The sequence below is a fragment of the Mizuhopecten yessoensis genome, unplaced genomic scaffold, assembly GCF_002113885.1.
Source record: "Mizuhopecten yessoensis strain PY_sf001 unplaced genomic scaffold, ASM211388v2 scaffold9847, whole genome shotgun sequence".
Lineage (NCBI taxonomy): Eukaryota > Metazoa > Mollusca > Bivalvia > Pectinida > Pectinidae > Mizuhopecten > Mizuhopecten yessoensis.
Genome location: NW_018408252.1, coordinates 404,760 through 426,326, shown reverse-complemented (window position 1 = coordinate 426,326; position 21,567 = coordinate 404,760). Strand labels below are relative to the sequence as shown.

At 38.1% G+C, this 21,567-nt stretch overlaps 1 protein-coding gene and 1 long non-coding RNA gene across 2 annotated transcripts; one reads left to right on the top strand and one right to left on the bottom strand.

The window, feature by feature from the left end:
- Positions 1 to 1,218: 1,218 nt before the first annotated feature.
- On the bottom strand, positions 1,219 to 10,120 carry LOC110458819. Its single transcript, XM_021510744.1, has 5 exons — positions 8,744 to 10,120; positions 7,079 to 7,142; positions 6,006 to 6,942; positions 3,426 to 3,640; positions 1,219 to 2,014 (listed from the first exon to the last, which is right to left on the bottom strand). The coding sequence occupies exons 1-5, from the start codon at positions 9,857 to 9,859 to the stop codon at positions 1,695 to 1,697; spliced, it is 2,652 nt and encodes an 883-aa protein (XP_021366419.1). The 5' UTR covers positions 9,860 to 10,120; the 3' UTR covers positions 1,219 to 1,694.
- On the top strand, positions 5,038 to 7,795 carry LOC110458820. Its single transcript, XR_002463828.1, has 3 exons — positions 5,038 to 5,771; positions 7,069 to 7,162; positions 7,589 to 7,795. It is a non-coding gene; the product is annotated as an uncharacterized LOC110458820 (long non-coding RNA).
- Positions 10,121 to 21,567: the final 11,447 nt, after the last annotated feature.

Sequence of the window (21,567 nt, the reverse complement as noted above, 5' to 3'; positions counted from 1 at the left end):
AGCACAATGTCGATTGAAAGTTGATTTCTTTTTTTTAAAAGCTTGTCTGAAACTTCTATTTCTTTGAAATGAACATGCTTATGTGGATTAAGAAAAAAAAAACTCACAAATAAGTCTACGGTTACATAAACATTATTAATAAGTATATGATTTCATAAACAACAATGAGCTAATACTTATTATTTCTAAAAAAAACAAAAACATATCGGACTTTGAATAAGGTACCTTGTAATACTATGTATTGGTATATAAAGAGCAGCCTTCATCGCGTAATTTTGGAACAAAAGCAGACAGAGATCATAAGACAACTGACAAAATGACCTACAAATCTTAATTATTTTGGTAGATCACCTGCCGAAAGGGAAAGTGAGCTTATGCCGTAGCCCTTCATCCGCCTATACTTCGTTCGTCGACTACTTTTCCTTAAACAATTTCTTCCTGAAGAACCAAAAGGCTTAGAGTAAAGATGTTTTGCTTATAGCTTCCTGGGGTAAGACCTTACAAATGGTTCAATTAAGATGACCCTTATTTGCATTCAAGGCCACAGAGGCCTAATATGTCAAAGGCTTCAGACAACTTCTAAAGAACCACCAGGCATAGTCATTAGAGTCATGCTGTTTGGCTGGCAGCTTCCTGGGATAGAGCAAACACAGGTTGAACAGAAGACTGACCTTGACCTACTTTCAAGGTAACAAGAGGTCAAAGATGTTATAAAATCACCATGATGTACAATGTAACCATACTTTTGCCTTTTTAAATAAACTTGAGCTTGTCCGTCTTTGAAGGTCAAAGATGTGATATGAATAACAGGTAATACAGGCCTGCTGGGCCTCTTGTATGTATCTTAGTCAACTAAATATATAAAAACTTATTTATAAAAAATGTACACATAACGCATCGAATCACTGTTACTTTGATGGCATTTTGGTGTGGTAATTTCGTAGCGCGAAAATGATGATTTGTATTAAAAAATATGCTATTTGGGTTGAATGAAATAAGAAAAAAAGAACGGAAAATAAAGAAAAATATTGTACATTTTGGAATAGAACATCATCGATATCCAGGGGTTACATTCACTTTCGCTCTCTACACCGCTGGAATATGTCGTAGCAAAATTGAAGGTTCAGTGAACGATGTACATTAAAAGAATCTCGCGGTCACATAACGGTAAAAATTGACAGGCTTTGAAGTCGGGCGTCTCTCCTTTGTAATCTTTAAAAGACAGGTATCAGCCTAGCGATTAGTCAGGTTTTTTACGTGAAACCAATCAAGCAGCTTGCTTCGTGTCTTCAATTTTTCTATGACATTCCAGGGATGTAGAGAGCGAAAGTGAGCGTAACCCCACGATGTCGAGGATGGTAATAGAACTGATAAATATAAATTTTGACGAAATTCATAAAGCAATATAATGACCCCCCTACCACTGTCGAAATCTGTAACAACGTGTTGGAAACAGTATTTCCGGCATAACTAAGGTTTGGTATAACGTTATGTGATTGCACAGGATATATCTCTGAATAAATGTTTTTATAATATAAAGTAGTTTTCAAAACCTTTTGCCATTTTAACAAATGGATTATATTTGTGAAACAGTTTCCTGCCATATGCGCCAACCTCTTAACTCGGCGAAACTCTACAACTACAACGTACGACTACTATATGGAGATGTATGTGATAACACACAAGACGTTATTCTATCCTTGGAAAAGACCGAGTATATGGGTCTTAAACTCCAGAAACAACATTGGTAGGTCGAGCAAGATGAACCCACCGAAAACGACCGTGAGTACGGATGCTCCTAGGTATCCCATGGCGGCCGAGGAGGGTCGAGGATCACTGGCGCAGGTTATCCTACGTAGTGTTCTAGATGTATTCTTCTTATTGACACTCGTGGCTCTCCTCAAGTCGTCCAGCTTTCTCTGCAGCTTCTCTGTAATATCAACTTGGTTAACGATGTAGTTTGGACAAGAGCAAGGGCCGCAATAGTTTTTGCTGTGGGTATAGCACGACGCACCTAGAATATACAACAACACAAATATACTCGACATGATACCTACGTTAGCTATACTTGTCTAACGTCCTATTAACAGCTAAAGTCTATAAGGACGTGCCTCCATGTGTGTTGTGTATGCGTGTATGTGTGCTGAAGACAGGGTATGTTGGTGTACCTGCCTCCTTGTGAAAGCGCGGATCTGATGCCGACTTTATAGTGCCATCTCACTGAAATACCATGCCGAAAGCATCCAACACAGCATTCTGCCCGGTCACATTATACTGACAGCGGGTGGACCAGTTATTGCCATAACCTTAAATGCTGAACATTAAGCAGGGAATAACAACTACCATTTCAAGGACTGCGGCATGTCCCGGCCTGGGGTCAGAACCCATTGCCTATGTCTAGCAGCACAAGAAGCAATATAACCCGCACATGGAACTGTATATATGACAGAACATCTGATCAGTACCAAACCTGAGTATGGTAATACCAGTAGTGAGGTTATTATTATACAGGTCAGGTCAACAACAGTAACGGTATGGCAACTGAACATTGTTGATTGGGACACTATTTGTAGTTGTGTTGTGAGTGTGTGTAATGTTGTGTAATGCTATTTTGTATTATGCATTGTAAATATCGCACTTTTGTTACTTTGACTCGAAGCAATAAAAATACTTGATCTTCTCAGTAACGACATTGTAATTCCCCTGTAATATTATGTCAACTTGGTAACGAAACAGCCACTCGCCCACACTTGATGCAATTCAACTGCATCTAACGTCAAAACACTAACGGTATAGAAACTAAAATGTTTTATAAAGTATAATTTTGGTGTTGCAAAAAGACATGATTTTGAGGAAGACGAATTAGAAAGAATGGCTTGGACAAATGAAAAGAATTGTCAGTTCATACGATAGACTTACTGTTTGTCAACTAAACAAAAATCATCTGAACATTGAATTTTTCATGTGATGTCAACAAGAATATATAAGTACAGACCATATTTTATTTATGACTTGATGTGTACTAATGATAACGTTAGACGTCTTTCCCTTTGTGTATCATCCCGTCCGTCCTCGATATCCAGGGGTTATGCCCACTTACGCTCCCTGCACTCCTGGCATATATCACAGTAAAATTGAAGGCATAAAGACAGCTATTTGATTGGTCAGAGTAAGCAAACCCTGACCAATCGCTAGGCTGACACCTGCCCTTTGAAGATTACACAGGGACGACATTTAAAGTTAGTAATTTTTTACCGTTACGCGACCGCGATATTCTTTCGCTGTACATCAAAGGATCGAACTAGTCTTCGAACAAGGTGGCGCACACTGATCCTTCTATTTTGCTATGACATACTCCAGGGGTGCAGAGTGAGTGTAACCCCTGGATAAACCAAAACATATCCAAATCCATGGCTGAACCTTACCTCCTCCCTTACATGCTGAGCAGATGACGCCATTGTATGTAGATACGTCACAGACGGAACTACTCCAGGTGCCGTTACCATTGGTGACCACGCACGGACCGTTAGGCTGTGTTGTGTTGATACCATTGTTCCAATCCTGAGGGCTGCCGGATGACGTCATGATTTTCCCACTGGTATAATTTACTGTATAGTCCAGATAGAAAATGTTTGCATTACTACAAAAGAGAATTGAATATCATGTCATGAGCTACGTCTATAACGATTGCATTAGTTGATGATATTCCTATATTGTTTTTTTGTGTGTGATTTAATGCCCTACTGATGCAAAAACAAGCCTGCCCAGGTCAGGAAGGCAATGGGTTCTGTCTTCAATACCAAAGTCTTTAAAAATGGTAGTTTTTATTCCATGTTGAACGTTCTGCATTGGGGGTTAATTGCAACAACTGGTTCACCCGCTGTCAGTATAATGTGACCGGGCGGAATGTTGTGCTGGATGCCTTCGGCATGGTTTTTCAGTGAGATAGCACTATCAATTCGGCATCAGATCCGCTCTATTACAAGGAGGCAAGTACACCAACATACCCTGTCTCCAGCAAACTTGCACCGTTACACAATACACATGGAGACACGACCTTAGCTGTCAATAGGACGTCAAACAAAATAAAACCATAAAACCTTAAATTTCATACCAATGATAATAAAAGAAGTAATAGGAATTCAGTTGTTGATATATGTCGGCTTAATCTAGATTCAAGACCTGTTATAAATCGGTGAACGTTTTATGATTATCAAAGTTTAAGAAATTGAATGATAACTCTTTAGTTAAACACGCATACAAATTTTAAAAACAATGAATTGTGACTAGAAAATGTGACTTGAACGTAAAAGTAATATAACAAAGCAGGTGACAACTTGACCCTTGACTTGCATTAACTTTATGTATTAAATGTTTAATCATAGTTTTTTTCGAAATCTAATTGAAAGATTAGGACTAATGGTATTTGTTTTATCATAATGTATACATTTTACTTTAATTTTGATTTTAGTAACTAAGAATCTTTAATGCCTGATCGATGAAGCTTGACTGAACTGTGTATTGGTAGCTTCCGGCATTGTTTCTAGATATGTTAATCGTCCTTCACACTTTTACATCAAATACTTTTGAAATTCATATAATCAATGAGTTTTTCGCACATATCTTCATTTTCAACTGTATTTTGTGATATGGATTTTTTGTTTTGCCCCACAGCATCACCGAAAAGTCCCGGAGAGACCATTCTCGATACTCCAGGGATTACGCCCACTTTCGCTCTGTACACCCCTGAAATATGTCATGGCAAAATTGAAGGCTCAGTGTGCGCCACCTTGTTGATGAGACAAGAAGACTAGTTCGATCCTTTGATGTACATCAACAGAATATCGCGGTCACGTAACGGTAAAAATTGACAGGCTTTGAAGTCGGCCGTCTCTCCTTTGTAATCTTCAAAGGACAGGTATTAGCCTAGCGATTGGTCAGGATTTTTTTACCTGAGACCAATCAAACAGCCATGTTCGTGCCTTCAATTTTGCTATGGCATATTCTAGGGGTGCAGAGAGCGAAAGTGAACGTAACCCCTGAATATCGAGGATGCGGAGGGACAAATAAAGTGCAGTGGAAGGGCTAAGTTCACCCTTAGAGATACACTATGGTAGAACCTGCCGCTGGATTTCTTTATCCCCGATGCTTGCCGTAACCTTCATAGTCACAATTATTGTGTTTGAGTAGTGACATGGTTAATAAGAAATACACTTTACTCAGAAGTAATATATTCGAAATCGACCGTTACTCTGCAAATTTCGGAAAGTCAAGTATTTAAAGGGTTTAACGAATCTCCCCTTCTGTTTCCACCGTATAGTTTGGACCTATTTCGATTTCCAACTCGTTGATCCCAGACTCATCGGTATGCTGTTTGGTGCAATGTAGTTCATTTTTGCCATACTGTATATAGGTCAAAATTTATTGCGATTTGGTTAAGACACTTATTAATACAATTTGATAAAATTATTGCATGATTCTAATGTGCATTAATAAACAAAATAGGAAAAGTTGTTGACATAATTAAATATATTTATAACAGGTTCACAGTGACCTACTTATCGACTATGTGCTACTTTTTATGATTCGCAGCTTTAGTGATACACAATACATCACAATTATGAAGAAACTTGAAAAACAATAACATGTAGTTTTGTCCAAAAGAGAACATTTGTTTGTGAGTTTGGTCCCCCACTTTACCCCTTCATATTTCAGAATGGTCTTCAAGCTGAACTTAATATCTGGTCATGTCATGATGGCATAACTCCAAGGTATGTTTATACAAAAAAAAGGAAACTGATCGGTAATAGTCACCAGAAGGCCCGAATTGGCACCCACCCTTTTATGGGTGTTACCACCTGTGTGTATCTTGTATAAAAGTTTATCTTTTTAATGTGTCATATTGGATTTGTTTTTATTTGAAAATTTGAAAATATTTCTTTCACCTTTTCTAAAACTGTAAAATCAACTTAAAGTGATGCTATTTTATGGCTGCGCTGTGTTACCTGGTTGAGATGAGATCGACAACAACCTCATTAGCCTCTGAGTTAGGTATGATAGGCAGTTGTCCTCCCTGTTGTAAACAGGTATCGTAAGCCTGGTTTTGTATCCTGGCAGTTGCGACTAGCAACCAGTAACAAATCACCTGTCCGTGGTGATTGTACCTTTGTGCATTTATGGGACACTTTGATCCTGCTGTTGTCGGATTAGTTGACTGTGAGGTTGTTGTTGTTGTTGTTGTTGTTTTAGTTGTTTGTGGGAGGGTCGGATTTGTGGTTTGCGAGCTGGCGGTCGTACTCATAGGTTGGGAGACATTGACCATTATTGAAGATTGCGGGGTGGCATGTGTAGTTTGCGGAATGGTCACATTGGTAGGTTGTGGAACGGTCACATTGGTAGGTTGCGGAATGGTCACATTGTAAGGTTGTGGAACGGTCACATTGATAGGTTGCGGAAAGGTCACATTGTTAGGTGGTGGAATAGTCACATTGGTAGGTTGCGGAAAGGTCACATTGGTAGGTGGTGGAATGGTCACATTGGTAGGTTGCGGAATGGTCACATTGGTAGGTTGCGGAATGGTCACATTGTAAGGTTGTGGAACGGTCACATTGATAGGTTGCGGAATGGTCACATTGGTAGGTTGTGGAACGGTCACATTGGTAGGTGGTGGAATGGTCACATTGGTAATTTGCGGAATGGTCACATTGGTAGGTGGTGGAACGGTCACATTGGTAGGTTGTGGAACGATCACATTGGTAGGTTGTGGAATGGTCACATTGGTAGGTTGTGGAAAGGTCACATTGGTAGGATGTGGAACGATCACATTCGTAGGTTGTGGAATGGTCACATTGGTAGATGGTGGAACGGTCACATTGGTAGGTTGTAGAATGTTCGGACTTCCGGTTGTTGGAATGGTCGTCGCATTTGATTCATTTTTTGGCCCTTTAAAACAGAAAACAAGCTAGCATTATGTAAAAGCTAGAACCGGTATCGATGTCAAAACTAATAACTTTTCATGAATAACTCAGATACAAGTTTACATTTTTTGTTTATACTGTATAATTCCAGTTTGACTCACCGTGACATCCATTCAACGGTTCTACACATCCATCATGTAGCGGTTCTTCGTCTCCCATACACACCTATAACAACACAGAACCGAGTATGTGATATCATTGTTATATCTAACATATCAATACATTGATACATACTGTGGCTACTAGTCCCTCACCGGTTATCCATCCGTTCGTCAGTCGGTCCATGCGTCACTTTGTCCAGGGTATATTTTGATTTGAATGGCTCATTGTCGAGCACTAAAAGACGATATCGTCACCGACAACATACAGAGGCGTGGTTCTATGCTATCACATACAGTTGCCATTTTGTATGAGGGAACTGCTTGAGATGGCAGCGTGTCGCGTTCTAACATTAGGACTCCTGATCTACGTTTGACATATTTATGGCCCTTAGTTCTTTGTGGTAATATTTGTATCGAGTTTGGGGTTGTGTATTGCTTTGAATACGCTGCCTTGTTTCGTCAACCACATTTGATATATACACTTATATTTTGTTGTGGTTCATTTTACAGATTCGGATGCTACAGAAGGGCGCCATACGGTAAAACGAAAGATTCCTTTTCTTGTAAACCATCTGTAATGAATCCTTCCACGAATACTGTACTTGGAAAACACGCTATTGCTCATGTTATTGTTTGCAATCGTTAATAACGAACTGCTCTTTTATTGAAATAAACTTTTGAGACTTATGGGTTAGAATTCGTAGCATAAAGTTAGAACAAAGATGTTACTTATGAACATTGTTTAAATTGTTTGATTCCTAACTTACTTGGGAAAGGCAGAGTACAAATTCTTACAATACTAACTAATAATTCTAGGTTTTTATATACCGCTTTATCACAACCTAGTTTGTAGGTCGTTTCAAAGCGGTTTACAAATTATTACCCGTGGTTATAGGGCTTTTGCAACCAGCTAATATCTTCTATAACTTTCAGTGTAGCATACATCCGGTGCTGCCATTTCGGTGCTCAAAGTTAGCATTCAACAATTCCAGCACCGCACAACAACGTACTCATTTAAAAGCTGAGTAGACTGAAACAAACGGAGTAAAGTATTTTGTTCAAAGATACAACAAAGTACCGTGACGTAACTCGAACCCACAGCCCTTTGGTCACGAGCCCGGCGTCCTACCACTAGACTACCGATCCTACTGTTACAATGTGCCTATCAAAAGTAGTAAGCCGTCCCGGTTCGTCATGTTGTAAATATACAGTGTCCTTTATTTCAAGCCGAGAAGAGTATATACGATCTATTTTGTCAATGTATGTCTTGTTATTTAAAGACAGCATATTGCCGATAGAAGTGAATCTTAAATTGAAGGAACTGCATGAGGTTTTGTTACCAGTCCAGATAAGATCCTCGATAAATATAGCCTGATATGGAAACTGAAGTAAGTCAACTAGAAGAGTAGCACATATTGTTCCTATATAAATGCCAACAGTCTCCTGGAAAATCAATTCAGCAAAGATCTTTCGACCAGAATCATTTTCACAATTTTATTCTCATTTACATTCATGGTTTTCGTGGTTGCTATTGAACCAATGTTCAAAATCCACATTCCACTTTTTCAGTATGCATAGTCACAAAATGGCTGTATGTTGTATTTGGTAGCGTACCAATTGTAGTAGCGTAACGTTAAATCAACAACACTAAACGACGTTACCTACCGTATGTTGTCTTGGAGTGTTCCTGCCGAGTGATGTGATGAAGAGTCTATCATTATTATCTTCACTCCACATATACCCACCGAAAAGGTATGGGTCCTGTGATTTTATGAAGTGCACTGTATTATTATAGAATACATCAGCACCTCCCAGACGTCCGACACCAACAACGTCGTCCACAAGACGATCGCGAACATCCATGGTGACTGAGTGTTCATTCACCTCAAAAGAATCTTCACTTCCATTGTTGAAAGTAATTTTGACTTTCATTGCCATGTCTTTGAACGCGGCCGCTTTGTAGTCATTACGGAACATCGACACAGGAGTAACATAGTACATATTATGATTGTCTGCTCCGTTGTACGCCATGTGAACTACAACAATAGGTTGGCTTGATACCACGATTTCATTGACAGCTGACATGGTAACCACATGACTATCCCCGCTTTTCCTCAGTTTTGTTTCGTGGCAAGTATCGTCGGCATAGGTGATGACAGTTGTGTTTTCCATTGTCGACACAATCACATACCCCTCAACCGAAAAACGTGGTTCATTGAGTGCCATGACGATGTACTGTAGACCCATGTCTATCTGTCCGGGGACCTTATCAGAGCGGTAGTCAGGTCCATTCTGGGTGCTGCTATAATCACACCCAGAGAACATACCTATGGGTACATTCGCTTTAACAGAGGTTCCCGTCAAGTCTGCCAAACTCTCTACCAGAGCAGCGCTGTACGCCAGGATTTCTAGCACGAGGGTGTCTCCTCCGTAGTAACTAATGGCATTGTAGGTAGTGAACAATGTGTTTGTTTGGCTTGAGGGGAACGTTATGCGAACTTCTGAGACGGCGTTTGCCACCATATGTAGGACGAAATAATTGGAACAGTTGGGTGTAACGGGAAAGAATAACTTCCTAAAAAAACCTACGTGGAATGGTTTGATGAGATTTCCGAGGTTTGGAGTTACACTGTACATCAACAGAGAAATATCATTACTGCACTGGACTGATATGGCATTGTTTTCATACACACCGGTAGCGTCCATATTCATATCGGTCGGTAGTGTTATAGTTGTGAAGCTGGAGGCCATGATGGACACATCATTGGAGTTGTCAGCCATCAGCCCAGAGGTATCGTTCTTTAGCCCCTTGATTGTAGCGACAGCAGTGAATGATGAATTGTTGAAAATGACGACCTCAGTGACAGCCACACGTGAAGTAGAAACAAGAAAGTACGTGCTGCTCGTTGCCGTAGAAACTGGATAAACAACAACACAAATGAATTACATGTGACGTGTAAATATATATGCGTTATAAACAAAGCTGAAACTCTTTTTATCAATGGAACTGTTACTTTTACCATCAATGAAACTGATGATATAAATCGCTTAATTTTGATTTTGAATTTTGTTCAAGTTGAGTTGGTTTATTTGTGCTTTATGCCATATTAACAGCTATGATCATTTAAGGACGAGTCAGATTTTGGTGGTTGAGGAAAGCCGGAGTTTCCCAGAGAAAAAAACTCCGACCTTCGGCCAGTACCTGGCGACTGCCACACGTAGGCCTCGAACACGCGACCCAGTGGTGGAGGACTAATGATCGTAGATGGTCAGACACCATAAGGGCCTATCACCTAAAACGGAACAAAAAATAAACAACGGCGAGAAAATCGGCAGAGCTCCGTCGAGTAAGCACTTGAAAAATCTAATTGACCATAGCAAAACCGATGTAGTTCCGGCGTTGCCGTTGTGATACCGTTGTTCTACCGATGTAAGAGCCGATGTGCTACCGAATACCACTTTTCTGTCACTTCAGTGTTACCGATACGCTGTCGATGTTATACCGAGGAACCGCCGTTGTTCTACCGATGTGCCACCGTTGACCGGAGCTATAGCGGAGTGATACCGTTGCGGTGCCGATGTTACGGTAGTACATCGTTAGTACATCTGCGGCGCATCATTACTACTTCGGTGGTATTCGGTAGTACTACGGTATCACATCGGTACCAGTACGGTACACATTGAGGCCAGCGGAGAGCAGCCGATCGATTACGGGGCGCTACCAGTGCTCTAGCGACATTAACGATGCTACACCGGAGTTCTCCCGATGTACTGCCGTTGTAATCTCGTTGCTCGTTCCGGCACCACAACGGCGGACATTTTTGAGCATGTTCAAAAATTTCTACCGTCACCTGCCGTTTCTAAATTTTTCGCCGATGCTCTGACGATATCCAGACGATATCCTGACGATGTACTACCGTTCTTAGCGATTTGATACCGTTGCGCTGCCGTACTAGTACCGATCCCCGAAAATCGCCAAATTTGTGCTCCGGTATGGCTCGGCGACCCAAATCTGCTAGGTGTGACAGGCCCTTTGACCACTCGGCCACCGCGGCCATCTCTGATCAAGTAGTGGCATGAAGGAAAACGAAAAGAAATATTTATACCCATATACATCTCTAAACTGTTCAAATGAAAATTAAGGTAAACAATGTTTCATTATAATCAATTACATTATGAGGTACATTGTTTTTAAGTTGGTAAGTAACTGTATGGTGGATATCATCAGGACACACTGGACCTTACAGAGTATTCAGTTTTGCATATGTTTTATGAGGAATGATGATGTTTTCATTTTGTTTTAAAGGTTTTTTGTCTCGCCGCCACGAAGTAGCGGAAGCGAGACTAAGGTGTTGCTTTTTCCGGCGGCAGCGACGGCGGCGGAGGCGGCGTCAGCATTAAGTTTCTGCGTCTAAGTTAATTTCACTAAAAGTATGAGTGCTAGCCCAACCAAACTTGCACCATATATGCATAGTAGGTAGTATACAGTTGTTTCATGCCTTATCAGTCGGCCTCGGGAAACAGTTCATCTGGAGGGTCCCAACTCCTCGGGAAAATAGTTTTGACTGTTGACTGATAAGGCATGAAACAACTGTTTTGTTACTTGACCAATGAAAAACCAAAAAGTTCTATGTCGAATGTGATGTTTAGATCTACCGACAGACAACCGTCAACAATCCAGTACCAAAAACGCTTGGTCATCGGGGTGCTTGTAATTATAGGTGCGTTCGATTACCTAACATGTGACCAGTCAACAGTTGCACGCGACCAGTCAACAGTTTCACGTGACCAGTCAACTGTTTCACGTGACCAGTCAACAGTTTCACGTGACTAGTCAACAGTTTCACGTGACCAGTCAACAGTTTTACGGTGACCAGTCAACAGTTTTACGGTAGCACACATTACCTATAGTTCGTTTGGTGAATTGTCTGGGAAACAGTCGAAATTTATTAATATGCATTTATATAGCGAGTCAGGTAACAATACCTCTTAACCCATATGTCAAATGCTGGATGCGGCCTATCTTTCATAGTCCATTGTCTTTGTTAGCATATCCATCAACATTAAGTTTTTGCGTTTTAATGTGCATTGATGGTCATAGCGGGGCACAGGCAAGACATATTAATCCGAATGGCCTGTCTTGTTAAAGAGGTTGTTTTTCTTTATGTGCTTTGCATTACCATGATGTTTTTGTTTTTTTTTATTGTTTTTTTTACCTTTTTAGCTAAGGCGTTAGCCGCCAGCTATTGGTATTACTTTAGTTAATGAGCTCAAGATATTCATAAATGTCGATTTCACACAGACGGCCTCTAGCGGTACCCACTGGTACTAAATTGAATCATATACCGGACCTACTGTCTTTATTATGCGTAACTTTGGACTCAAATGCACTTGAATGGCTTGTAAATATCATTCCTTTCCTTTGTAGAACATATGATCTTATCACAACGTCGTATTCTTATTGAAAATGCACCCTGTTTATCTCAATCGGGAACTGCTACTTGACTGTAGGTCATGCATGCTACACGCAACTTCCGGTAAAAATACTTCAGTTAATGAGCTCAGATATTCATAAACGAGACATAACGTCACCTACCAGTAATACTAAACAAACTGCAAATAAAATCCATTACCACGGACTCAAGTTCACTCACACGTCATTGGATATAATCTTATTCTTAGTAAGAACTAAGTATCCTTCTAAAACTTCGTATTTACTCTTGGAACTGTCGCTGGATTAACCCTTTACACGGAAATATTGTCCTGTGATTGGCTAAAATTGGTGACATTTACGTCCCTGTTTACATTTATATATTGCGTGGTCAGAGCTATGAAGCAGTCCTGTTCCAACTAACTGAGGAAAATCAAAAGTGCTAATCAGTAATAATATATATGATTCACGCTTCATATGATTATAATGTTATCAAAATATTGCATATTCGTTCATCGTTGAAATAACAAATCCTTACTAAAAACTCTAAAAACAGAAACGACGGCCATGTTAGATCACGCGTGATGTTATCCGTTTCCTTATATGGCCTTCACGGCCAAATATAGTATTACTACTGATGCGGTCATGTTTACTACAATTTCCATATTTGGTCATGACACCCATATTTAGACGTCTGACCTATATCGGAAAGATTGAGGAAGTTTCCAACATGGCAGTCAATTAGGATTTCGCTTGCACTTGTTACGTAAACTTGATAATTTAACGAAATATAAGGCGGAGTATAACTTACAATTATGTAGGAGATCAACATAAAAAGTTCATATTACAAACCTATTAATGGATACGGATCCTGTCAATTAATTCTAAAATCGCCTCCGTGTGATTCACACCAGGCTTGCCTAACTAAAATGGGATCAACCGGCCGGGGCAGATGAGACCGGGAATCATGTTAGAACTAGCCACTGTCCTTCTCTAGTTCCATATTGGTATTCTAACCTGAAGGCTTTTTTTACCTTCGCAGTATTATCATTTTGTTCTATTTTCATCATAAGATATGCTATTGCATTTTTATATCGCCTTCTCGCTAATTACAGCTCAGCCAGAAACGAAAATATGCTCCGATAGGCCTACATTTTATATGTCTGTTGGTGTGATTTGTGTTTTTCGTTTATTGAAGTATTACCATATAACAGGACTCTTTTATTTCAATATACACAAAAACAACAACACCTTCGGAATGATTTCAGACATATACTGCGGGAAAACACGAGTGATCTCCCTTACATTTAGACATGCGCACATTTTACTTTCGTTTTGTGTAGGCCTAGACATCATTCGCAACGCGAAGCGGAAAAGACGAAAATGCAGGCGAGTGTTGACTTAATGTTAGGCATGTTGTTTAAGCAGCATTGACAATGAACAATATACATACACTTCTGCAACGTTTACCTACTACTGATTCATAAATAAGGCTATGTATCCCGATTTCGGTGACTTGTGGCCAAGCATGCGGCCGAAGCCGCAGAGAATGGCGCATGTTGTCAGCGGCGATGACAAAAAGGAAGGTGCTTCTACGGTATGTATAGCAGTTATTATGCAAAAACAAACATAATAAACGGACGTTTTACTCTAGTGAATTACAGCGTCACGAGGAACGTCTTTCTCCAGACGTGTTGCAAAATTTTCGAACTGCTTAGTTGCAAACTGATTTCACTTAAGCGTTGTTTGTGAGGATATTTGGCCTTACATTTCTTCTCATTCAGTTAAAAAAAAACATGTTATAAACATTGTATTATTAGATTCATTGTGATGTTGGCTTTCATTGAAGTTTCAATTGTTATACTACTTGATGTTTTGGAAACTTAAACAAGTATAGTAGTTCTAAATATTATGAAATGACAGAAACATTAGGCCAAACAAATTACTTGTGTTTCTACTATCAGAAAAAAATAGGGTAGGTATGTATTAGCTAGGCATTTTATTGTTAATTTGAAAAATATCTTTACTGCGCTAATATAGAGCAGGAGTTCTGACTTTAACAGTGCATATAAAAACTTAAGGGTATTGTAGAACACAAATCTGAGATAAGTCTGGTTAACCACACTGGTGTCGAACACACCAATAAGTATAGTGTGTATAATATATCATAGTTTATACACATCATATTACTATTAGTGTGTCCAGTATCTGTGGGGTTAGCATAAACTCAATATTTGTTTTAAACTTTTAATTGGCCTTATATAATGATCATTTATAGGTCAGACAGGGTTTGGTTTCCAATTCGGAAACTAGACCTGTTAAAACAGTTATCATTTGTAATTTAGAGATTAAATATTTCTAAGCAGAAAAAAATGAACTATAAATATTTTTCAACCTTTTCTGAGTTGTACAATTTTAGAGTATCTTCTGTCTGAAATCTGAACATAACTTGTTTTATGATAAATGTGTAAAACAATTCCTCATACTGGGGTAAAGTTTTTCTATATATAGTCCCAAAAACTACAGATAAAATCCTTGAGCACGTACAAGATACAAAAATATATATTTTACGTCCATTTTGCAAAACATACAACATAAGCTACAAAGACAAAACATGAGTATAATAACAGAGACCAAAATATTACAACATGGAAAAATAAAATAAAAACATGTATGTACATGTAGTATACTGTAAGCTCAGAAAAAGAGTTTATCACTTGGAAAGCACTTAATAGGCACATTGAACACGGTAAGCACATCAGCACATGGTAATTTAAGCACATTTAGAACATTTGCATACAGCACATAAAAAACAAAACCATAACATGGAAAGCTTATTAGCACATAGTAGGCACATTTGCACATTGTAAGCAAAATAAAGGAGTGCAATGGACATCTCCATGTTTCCTGGTTAATTTCTTCTTTATGGAAACAACCAGGGGAGAGTGATGTTCTGCTTCATCTTTTGTATTAATGAAAACCGTGAATATCTAAGTGCGTGTGTTTAAACTAATTTTGTTTTGTTTTTACTGGTACCTTTTTATGTACACATGTTTTACCACCTAAGGAATTAGATGTCTTAAGCCCCCATATGATGTGCTGTTATAAGTTGAATTTAATGTACATTTTGTTTATATTTAGTTCTGCTACCAAAGAGATTGACTTATTGAAATGTTTTTGAAACATTTTAATGAACTCCTCAGCTTTAATGCCTTATTTCTCACTATACAAGCTCATATTGCTATGCCTCCTATTTGTTTGAATATCATCTCTAAACATTATTGCTGGTGCAGAAATTATATGGTAACTATGTTCTATTTTAGGGGGGGAAAGCAATCAATATTACAACAGACAGGGATGGTTATTGATGGGAGAAAGGAGGATGAGAAATAGGAACTGTACCAACTCTCTCATACCTTTGAGGACTTCATGAACTTTTTCAAAAGGCTGCAAGAACTATACCAACAGTGACATGACATTTTGAAATCTGTCAGTTACTTTATAGAGGAGGAACCTCTGACTAAATCATTTTCTCTCAGACACATGAAAGCCGAGTCCACAGATCCTTCCATCAGCGAATAGTTCAAATGTAGTTCAAATGCTTTCCTCGCAAACTTTTCCTTAATGGAGAAGTCAGTGATCTTTACTTGGAACAGATTGAATCTGTGAATATTGATGCTGAAAGCCTGATGAATGTGATTGAACAGCCCCTACTTGATGCTGAAACCCTGATGAATGTGATTGAACACCCACTACTGACTAAGGGCACAAATGTTGGAAACAACGTTTGTTTTGATCAATATAACACTATGGGTGGTGGGAGCAAATTGGAAAAAAAATTAAAAGTATGTTTTTAAAGATAGAAATACTGGTCATGGCTTCCTTTTAGTTTTTGTCCAATGAATTAAAAGTCAACGCAAATGTTAAGTAGTAAAAGAAATGTAAGATCCCTGGTATACATTGTACTTTTAACAATGCTTATGATCAATATCAATAAAATAAAATAAAAGTTATAATATGTAACTTGATATTTGTTAACTTCGCTCGATTTTACTGTGTCCAACATTTGATATTAAATCTTGTGTGATATATGAGAGGGATAGCACACAAGATTGTATCAATGTCAATGAAAGCAATTATTTCTTAAGTTTTCAACCATATTTCTTGAAACTTCATTTCTAAATTTCATACATCAATTGTTCAAGACAGTTTTAAGGTCAATTTCATTCAGTCAAGGTGAAGGCTACAGCTTCACAACCTGTTCATGTACATGTGACAGAGAAATTGTCAGTGCATTCCTAACTAAGTATTCAAACCAAATTTTATAAACCTTGATCCATCATTCTCAACATTAAATCATGCACTACCTGTTTGCATATACACAAGCAACCTCAACTTTCAATAAGTCCTGTTGTCAACATTTGTTGCACAATGCTATCAGTTCTGAAACCAACAATCATGACAACTGTAATAACATAGTATGTGTTCTAGCTGGTACATTTGCAGTACTCTTTTGAAATGTATTTGAAATTAATATGTGCATCTTATTTCAAATGCTAGCCTATGAAGATGATAAAGCTGAACATATGCTATAAAGTTGTTGTTTTCTTTGTGAAGAATTTATGCAATGGAAATAGAGGGAAAATAATGTAACTCTCCTAATCTTGTGTGTGTGTGTGAGTATGTATGTTTATATTTTGTTTATCTTATTCAATATTGAAACATACAACAATGTATCATATTGAATTAGAGTGCTTTTTATATTATTTGTTCATGGGAACACAGATTCAAAATAGTTCCATTTTTCATAAGAAGAGACCTTTTCACTGCAGTGAATATGTAAAACACTTTATTTAAAAGTTTTTCAAAATTATTGAGAGACTTGTAAATTTATAGGTAGCAGTAATCCACTTGCTTATCCACAATTTAGTTTCGGCAAGTAAACATCCTTATAAATATTGTTCTGTAACAATATACACTGACTGATGCAAAATTGAAACTTGAACAAAATTCACACGTATTAAAAAGCATGCCAACCCTGGTCGATGTGCACACTTTACAAGATAACTTGCTTGAATATATATTGATCAATATACAAACTTAGACGATAAGTTCAAAGTTGAGTGAAATCCATGCCTAATTAATTAGCATACTGTACTCTGATTGGTCAATGGTTTTATGCCAAGTAACTTTGTTAGATAAGGCAAGGGTTGATATCTTATTCAACAACAAAGGCAAAGTTCAAAGATGTTCACAATCTGTGCATAATCTATTCAATGGTTTAAAATAATCAGGTATTGGTCAAAGGGGTAAATGCCAGTTTCAGTTTTTAATGTTCTATGAAATACATTGTATGGACAAAGGGAAGCAATTCCTAATTCCTATGCAAATTAATTATCCAAAGGTCTAAAATGATATATTCTAGAGGAAACTTGGTACCCTTCTTCTGACAAACCTATAAAGATATACTGTACACACAAGAAGAATAACTTCACAGTGGTACACTTTTACATAAAACTTTGATTCATAACAAATTAACAGTAAATCCTCCTGTACAATATGATGGGAACTTCGTCTTTATTTTGTTCTCCATTCCAAAAATAATATATATATATCTTTTGCCTTAGCTTTCAGTACTTTCAGTACTTTGATTTATTTTTAACATCGAATTAAAATACAGCGTTCCATTTTGACAAGCCAGTCTTAACCAAAATGGTATTTGCTATCCTCAAACAGACTTTGTAACAACTTGTTTACAGCTTAGCAACGAAACAACTCATTTGTGTTACAGCATAACATTTCTAGGGTTTGCAAACGATGAGAACGTGTCTAAAAGTCACGAAGAACATTTGGCCAAGAGTATCGCAAGTTGTTGGCAAAGAGATTGATGGGGATTGTTAACATATAATAAACACCTACACAGAAAACTGTCGATATTATATAACCTTTTACGATTAAACGATATAATATTTACACTATTGAATAATGGCTGTTTATCGTTTGACATTTATACCGGCAGCTAGGTTTCTATATATCTTATGAAATTAAGAAAAATGTTAACAACTCTATTTTGAGTATTCTACAGAAAAGAGTACCAACGTGTTAAATGACTACTTTTGATACAGAAACATGACTAAAGGAACCAAGGGGGCACCTAACAAAGACATCAGGAAGCCCAACAACACACGAAAACAGATGCTCTGGAAAGAGGGTTATGTACCCAATGTTTTTGGAATCAAAGATGTATATATTTATTACTTACCTTCCGCGAGAAGTAAGCACGCGGGCAGTAGCCATATGCAACATCCTGTGTCTGGCATCCTTCCCGGCTAAACAGTCCTATCAAAGCGCTGACCACAAGCTCACTGCTGGACAACCGTCTCTGAGATCAATTACATCTGTGCTGTGATCTAGGATGTATTGTTCGAATGTTTCCGTTTACATATGCATAAAAGGGATTCGGGTGGCTCTTTACATACGATTATTTACATGGTACATTATCTTTAAGTTTACATATAAAGATCTTCGTGTACAGACACCACTCACAGATTTATGTTTTACATGTCTAAAGATATCTTATTGCCATAAAACTGTTTTCAGTATCCAGAATTGGAAGGATTTTACAAACAATCATTCGCAACTGTTAGCCTGTACATGTTCAGGTATTCAAGGACAAACCCTAACAGCATAATATTAATTTGAGATTCTTATATACCGCTTTATCACAACCTAGTTTTTAGGTCGTCTGAAAGCGGTTCACAAATTATTATCCGTGGTTATAGGGCCTTTGCAACCAGCCAATGCCTTTCTCAACCCCCCTGGGAGCATACAGCAGGTGCTGCCATTTTGGTCGTACGCATTGAATATTCAGAGAAATTGTTTTTCTCCTGCACACGCAACTCCAACAACCCAGGTGGAGTATAAAAATGGTCTGAGGTGGATGTTGCGGTATCTGCGCTTGAGCAATCAAGTGAGATTGCACTATAAATGATACCGTTGGAAGCACGGTCACACTACAAAAACAGAACACAATACATCTTCAGCACACACTCAGGCATATGCACATAGGGAGATATTAGCCAGGTGGCATAGGGCTATTAGTTAGCGCCTGCTAAGGCAGCTCCTGCGAAGTTCTCAAAATTATATTGATTCGTGTATATATGCTAATTGTATGGATTATATAAATTGTATGTCTATGTACTCTTAAGCGCTTTAGCGTGGTTTATTCTAGCTAGATAGGGCGCTATATCAAATGTTGTGTATTTATCTATTTGCTATCCACAGTCAGTAAACCTTTCAGCTGTCCCTCTGTTAGAAAAATATATTTTTTGTGGTTATTGATAACATAAGATATTTTTTGTTTGAACAGGTAATGAAGCTATTTTGTATAAAACGCAGATCGCTCGGCACTGGGTTTAAAACATCAAATACTTACCAACAACGTCTGTTCGTATGAATGTCCCTTTAGGAGACTTATAGCCGTAAACAATGTACTATGTTTACATATCATACAGTATTTTTTCTTTCGCGAAGCAAACCTATGGTATAATTAGGCTGTCAAATAAACTGAAACTTGTCCATGAACAGAAATTGTTTGAGTCGGGTATTTTACAACTTTTTGACATTTTCTGCCTGCTTTAGACCTAAAGATCATTGTGATAGTGGCAGCCGCTACTACTTGTAAAATAGATTCAAATAACATAATTGATTTCCATTTTTTTATGATTTGTCATCAATATTTTTTGATTATCGTTAACTAATAGAAAGGCTGAACGCGTTTTTCTTATATCTCCAGCATTAAATATTTTTGAACTTTCCATCAACTTCTCCTTTGAAACCAAAATCAAACGATAAAATTGATTTTAGATTTGTAACGGCATATAAATCTGCATAAACCAAAGCTGTTATATATCAGGAGTCATATTGGAGGCACGGTAGTCTGGGGTGTTCCATGAACGCATACATCTTTAGAACAATAGGTAGAAACATCAAAGGGAGGGTAATTATAGTTTGTATCATATATGTACTATATTTACCTGAGATATGATATAACTTGTATATGGTTCCAAAGAATAGTATCATCATCATCATCATCATCATCATCACCAGTGTGAAAGAAAACTACACACATTTCACTTTTCATTTATATCATGTATTGGGAAAATAATACTTCTTAATACTCTGATGTATTCAAATGTATTCTAAAAGATATTAAATAATGGAACTTAATCAGTACATTACAAAGTTGTTAGTTGGATAAAGGAACTCACATATCAGTAGGGGGAAAACTAGGCTCAAACTTACTAATATAGAGCACTATGAATTATAAAAGAAGGTATTTACATGAGGTACAATACTGTCACCTGCCTTATACTGGTGTAAATTAAATACAAGTAAGAATAATGCTTTCTTAGATAATGTTAAATTTGATTCAATATTTTTATTCAAATCATAAAAACGTAACAAATGAAGGCACGGTAGTGTAGTGGTAGGACGCCGGGCTACAGGAGGCACGGTAGTGTAGTGGTAGGATGCCGGACTACAGGAGGCACTGTAGTGTAGGGGTAGGACGCCGGGCTACAGGAGGCTCGGTAGTGTAGTGGTAGGACGCCTGGCTACAGGAGGCACGGTAGTGTAGTGGTAGGACGCGGGGCTACAGGAGGCACGGTAGTGTAGTGGTAGGACGCCGGGCTCGTGACCGAAGGCTTGCACGTTCGAGTCACGTCACGGCACTGTGTTGTATCTTTGAGCAATATTCTTTACTCCGCTTGTTCTAGTCTACTCAGCTGTAAATGAGTACGTGGTTGGGCAGTGCTAGAATTGTTGAACGCTAGCCGTTAGCGCCGAAATGGCAGCTCCGGCTGTATGCTCCCCAGGGAGTTGAGAAAGGTATTGGCTGGTTGCAAAAGCCCTATAACCACGGATAATAATTTGTGAACCGCTTTGAGACGGCTTACGAACTAGGTTGTGATAAAGCGGTATATAAGAACCTCGAATATCATTATTATTATTGTTATAATATTATTGATCTATTTCATCGCATATATCGCATATAACA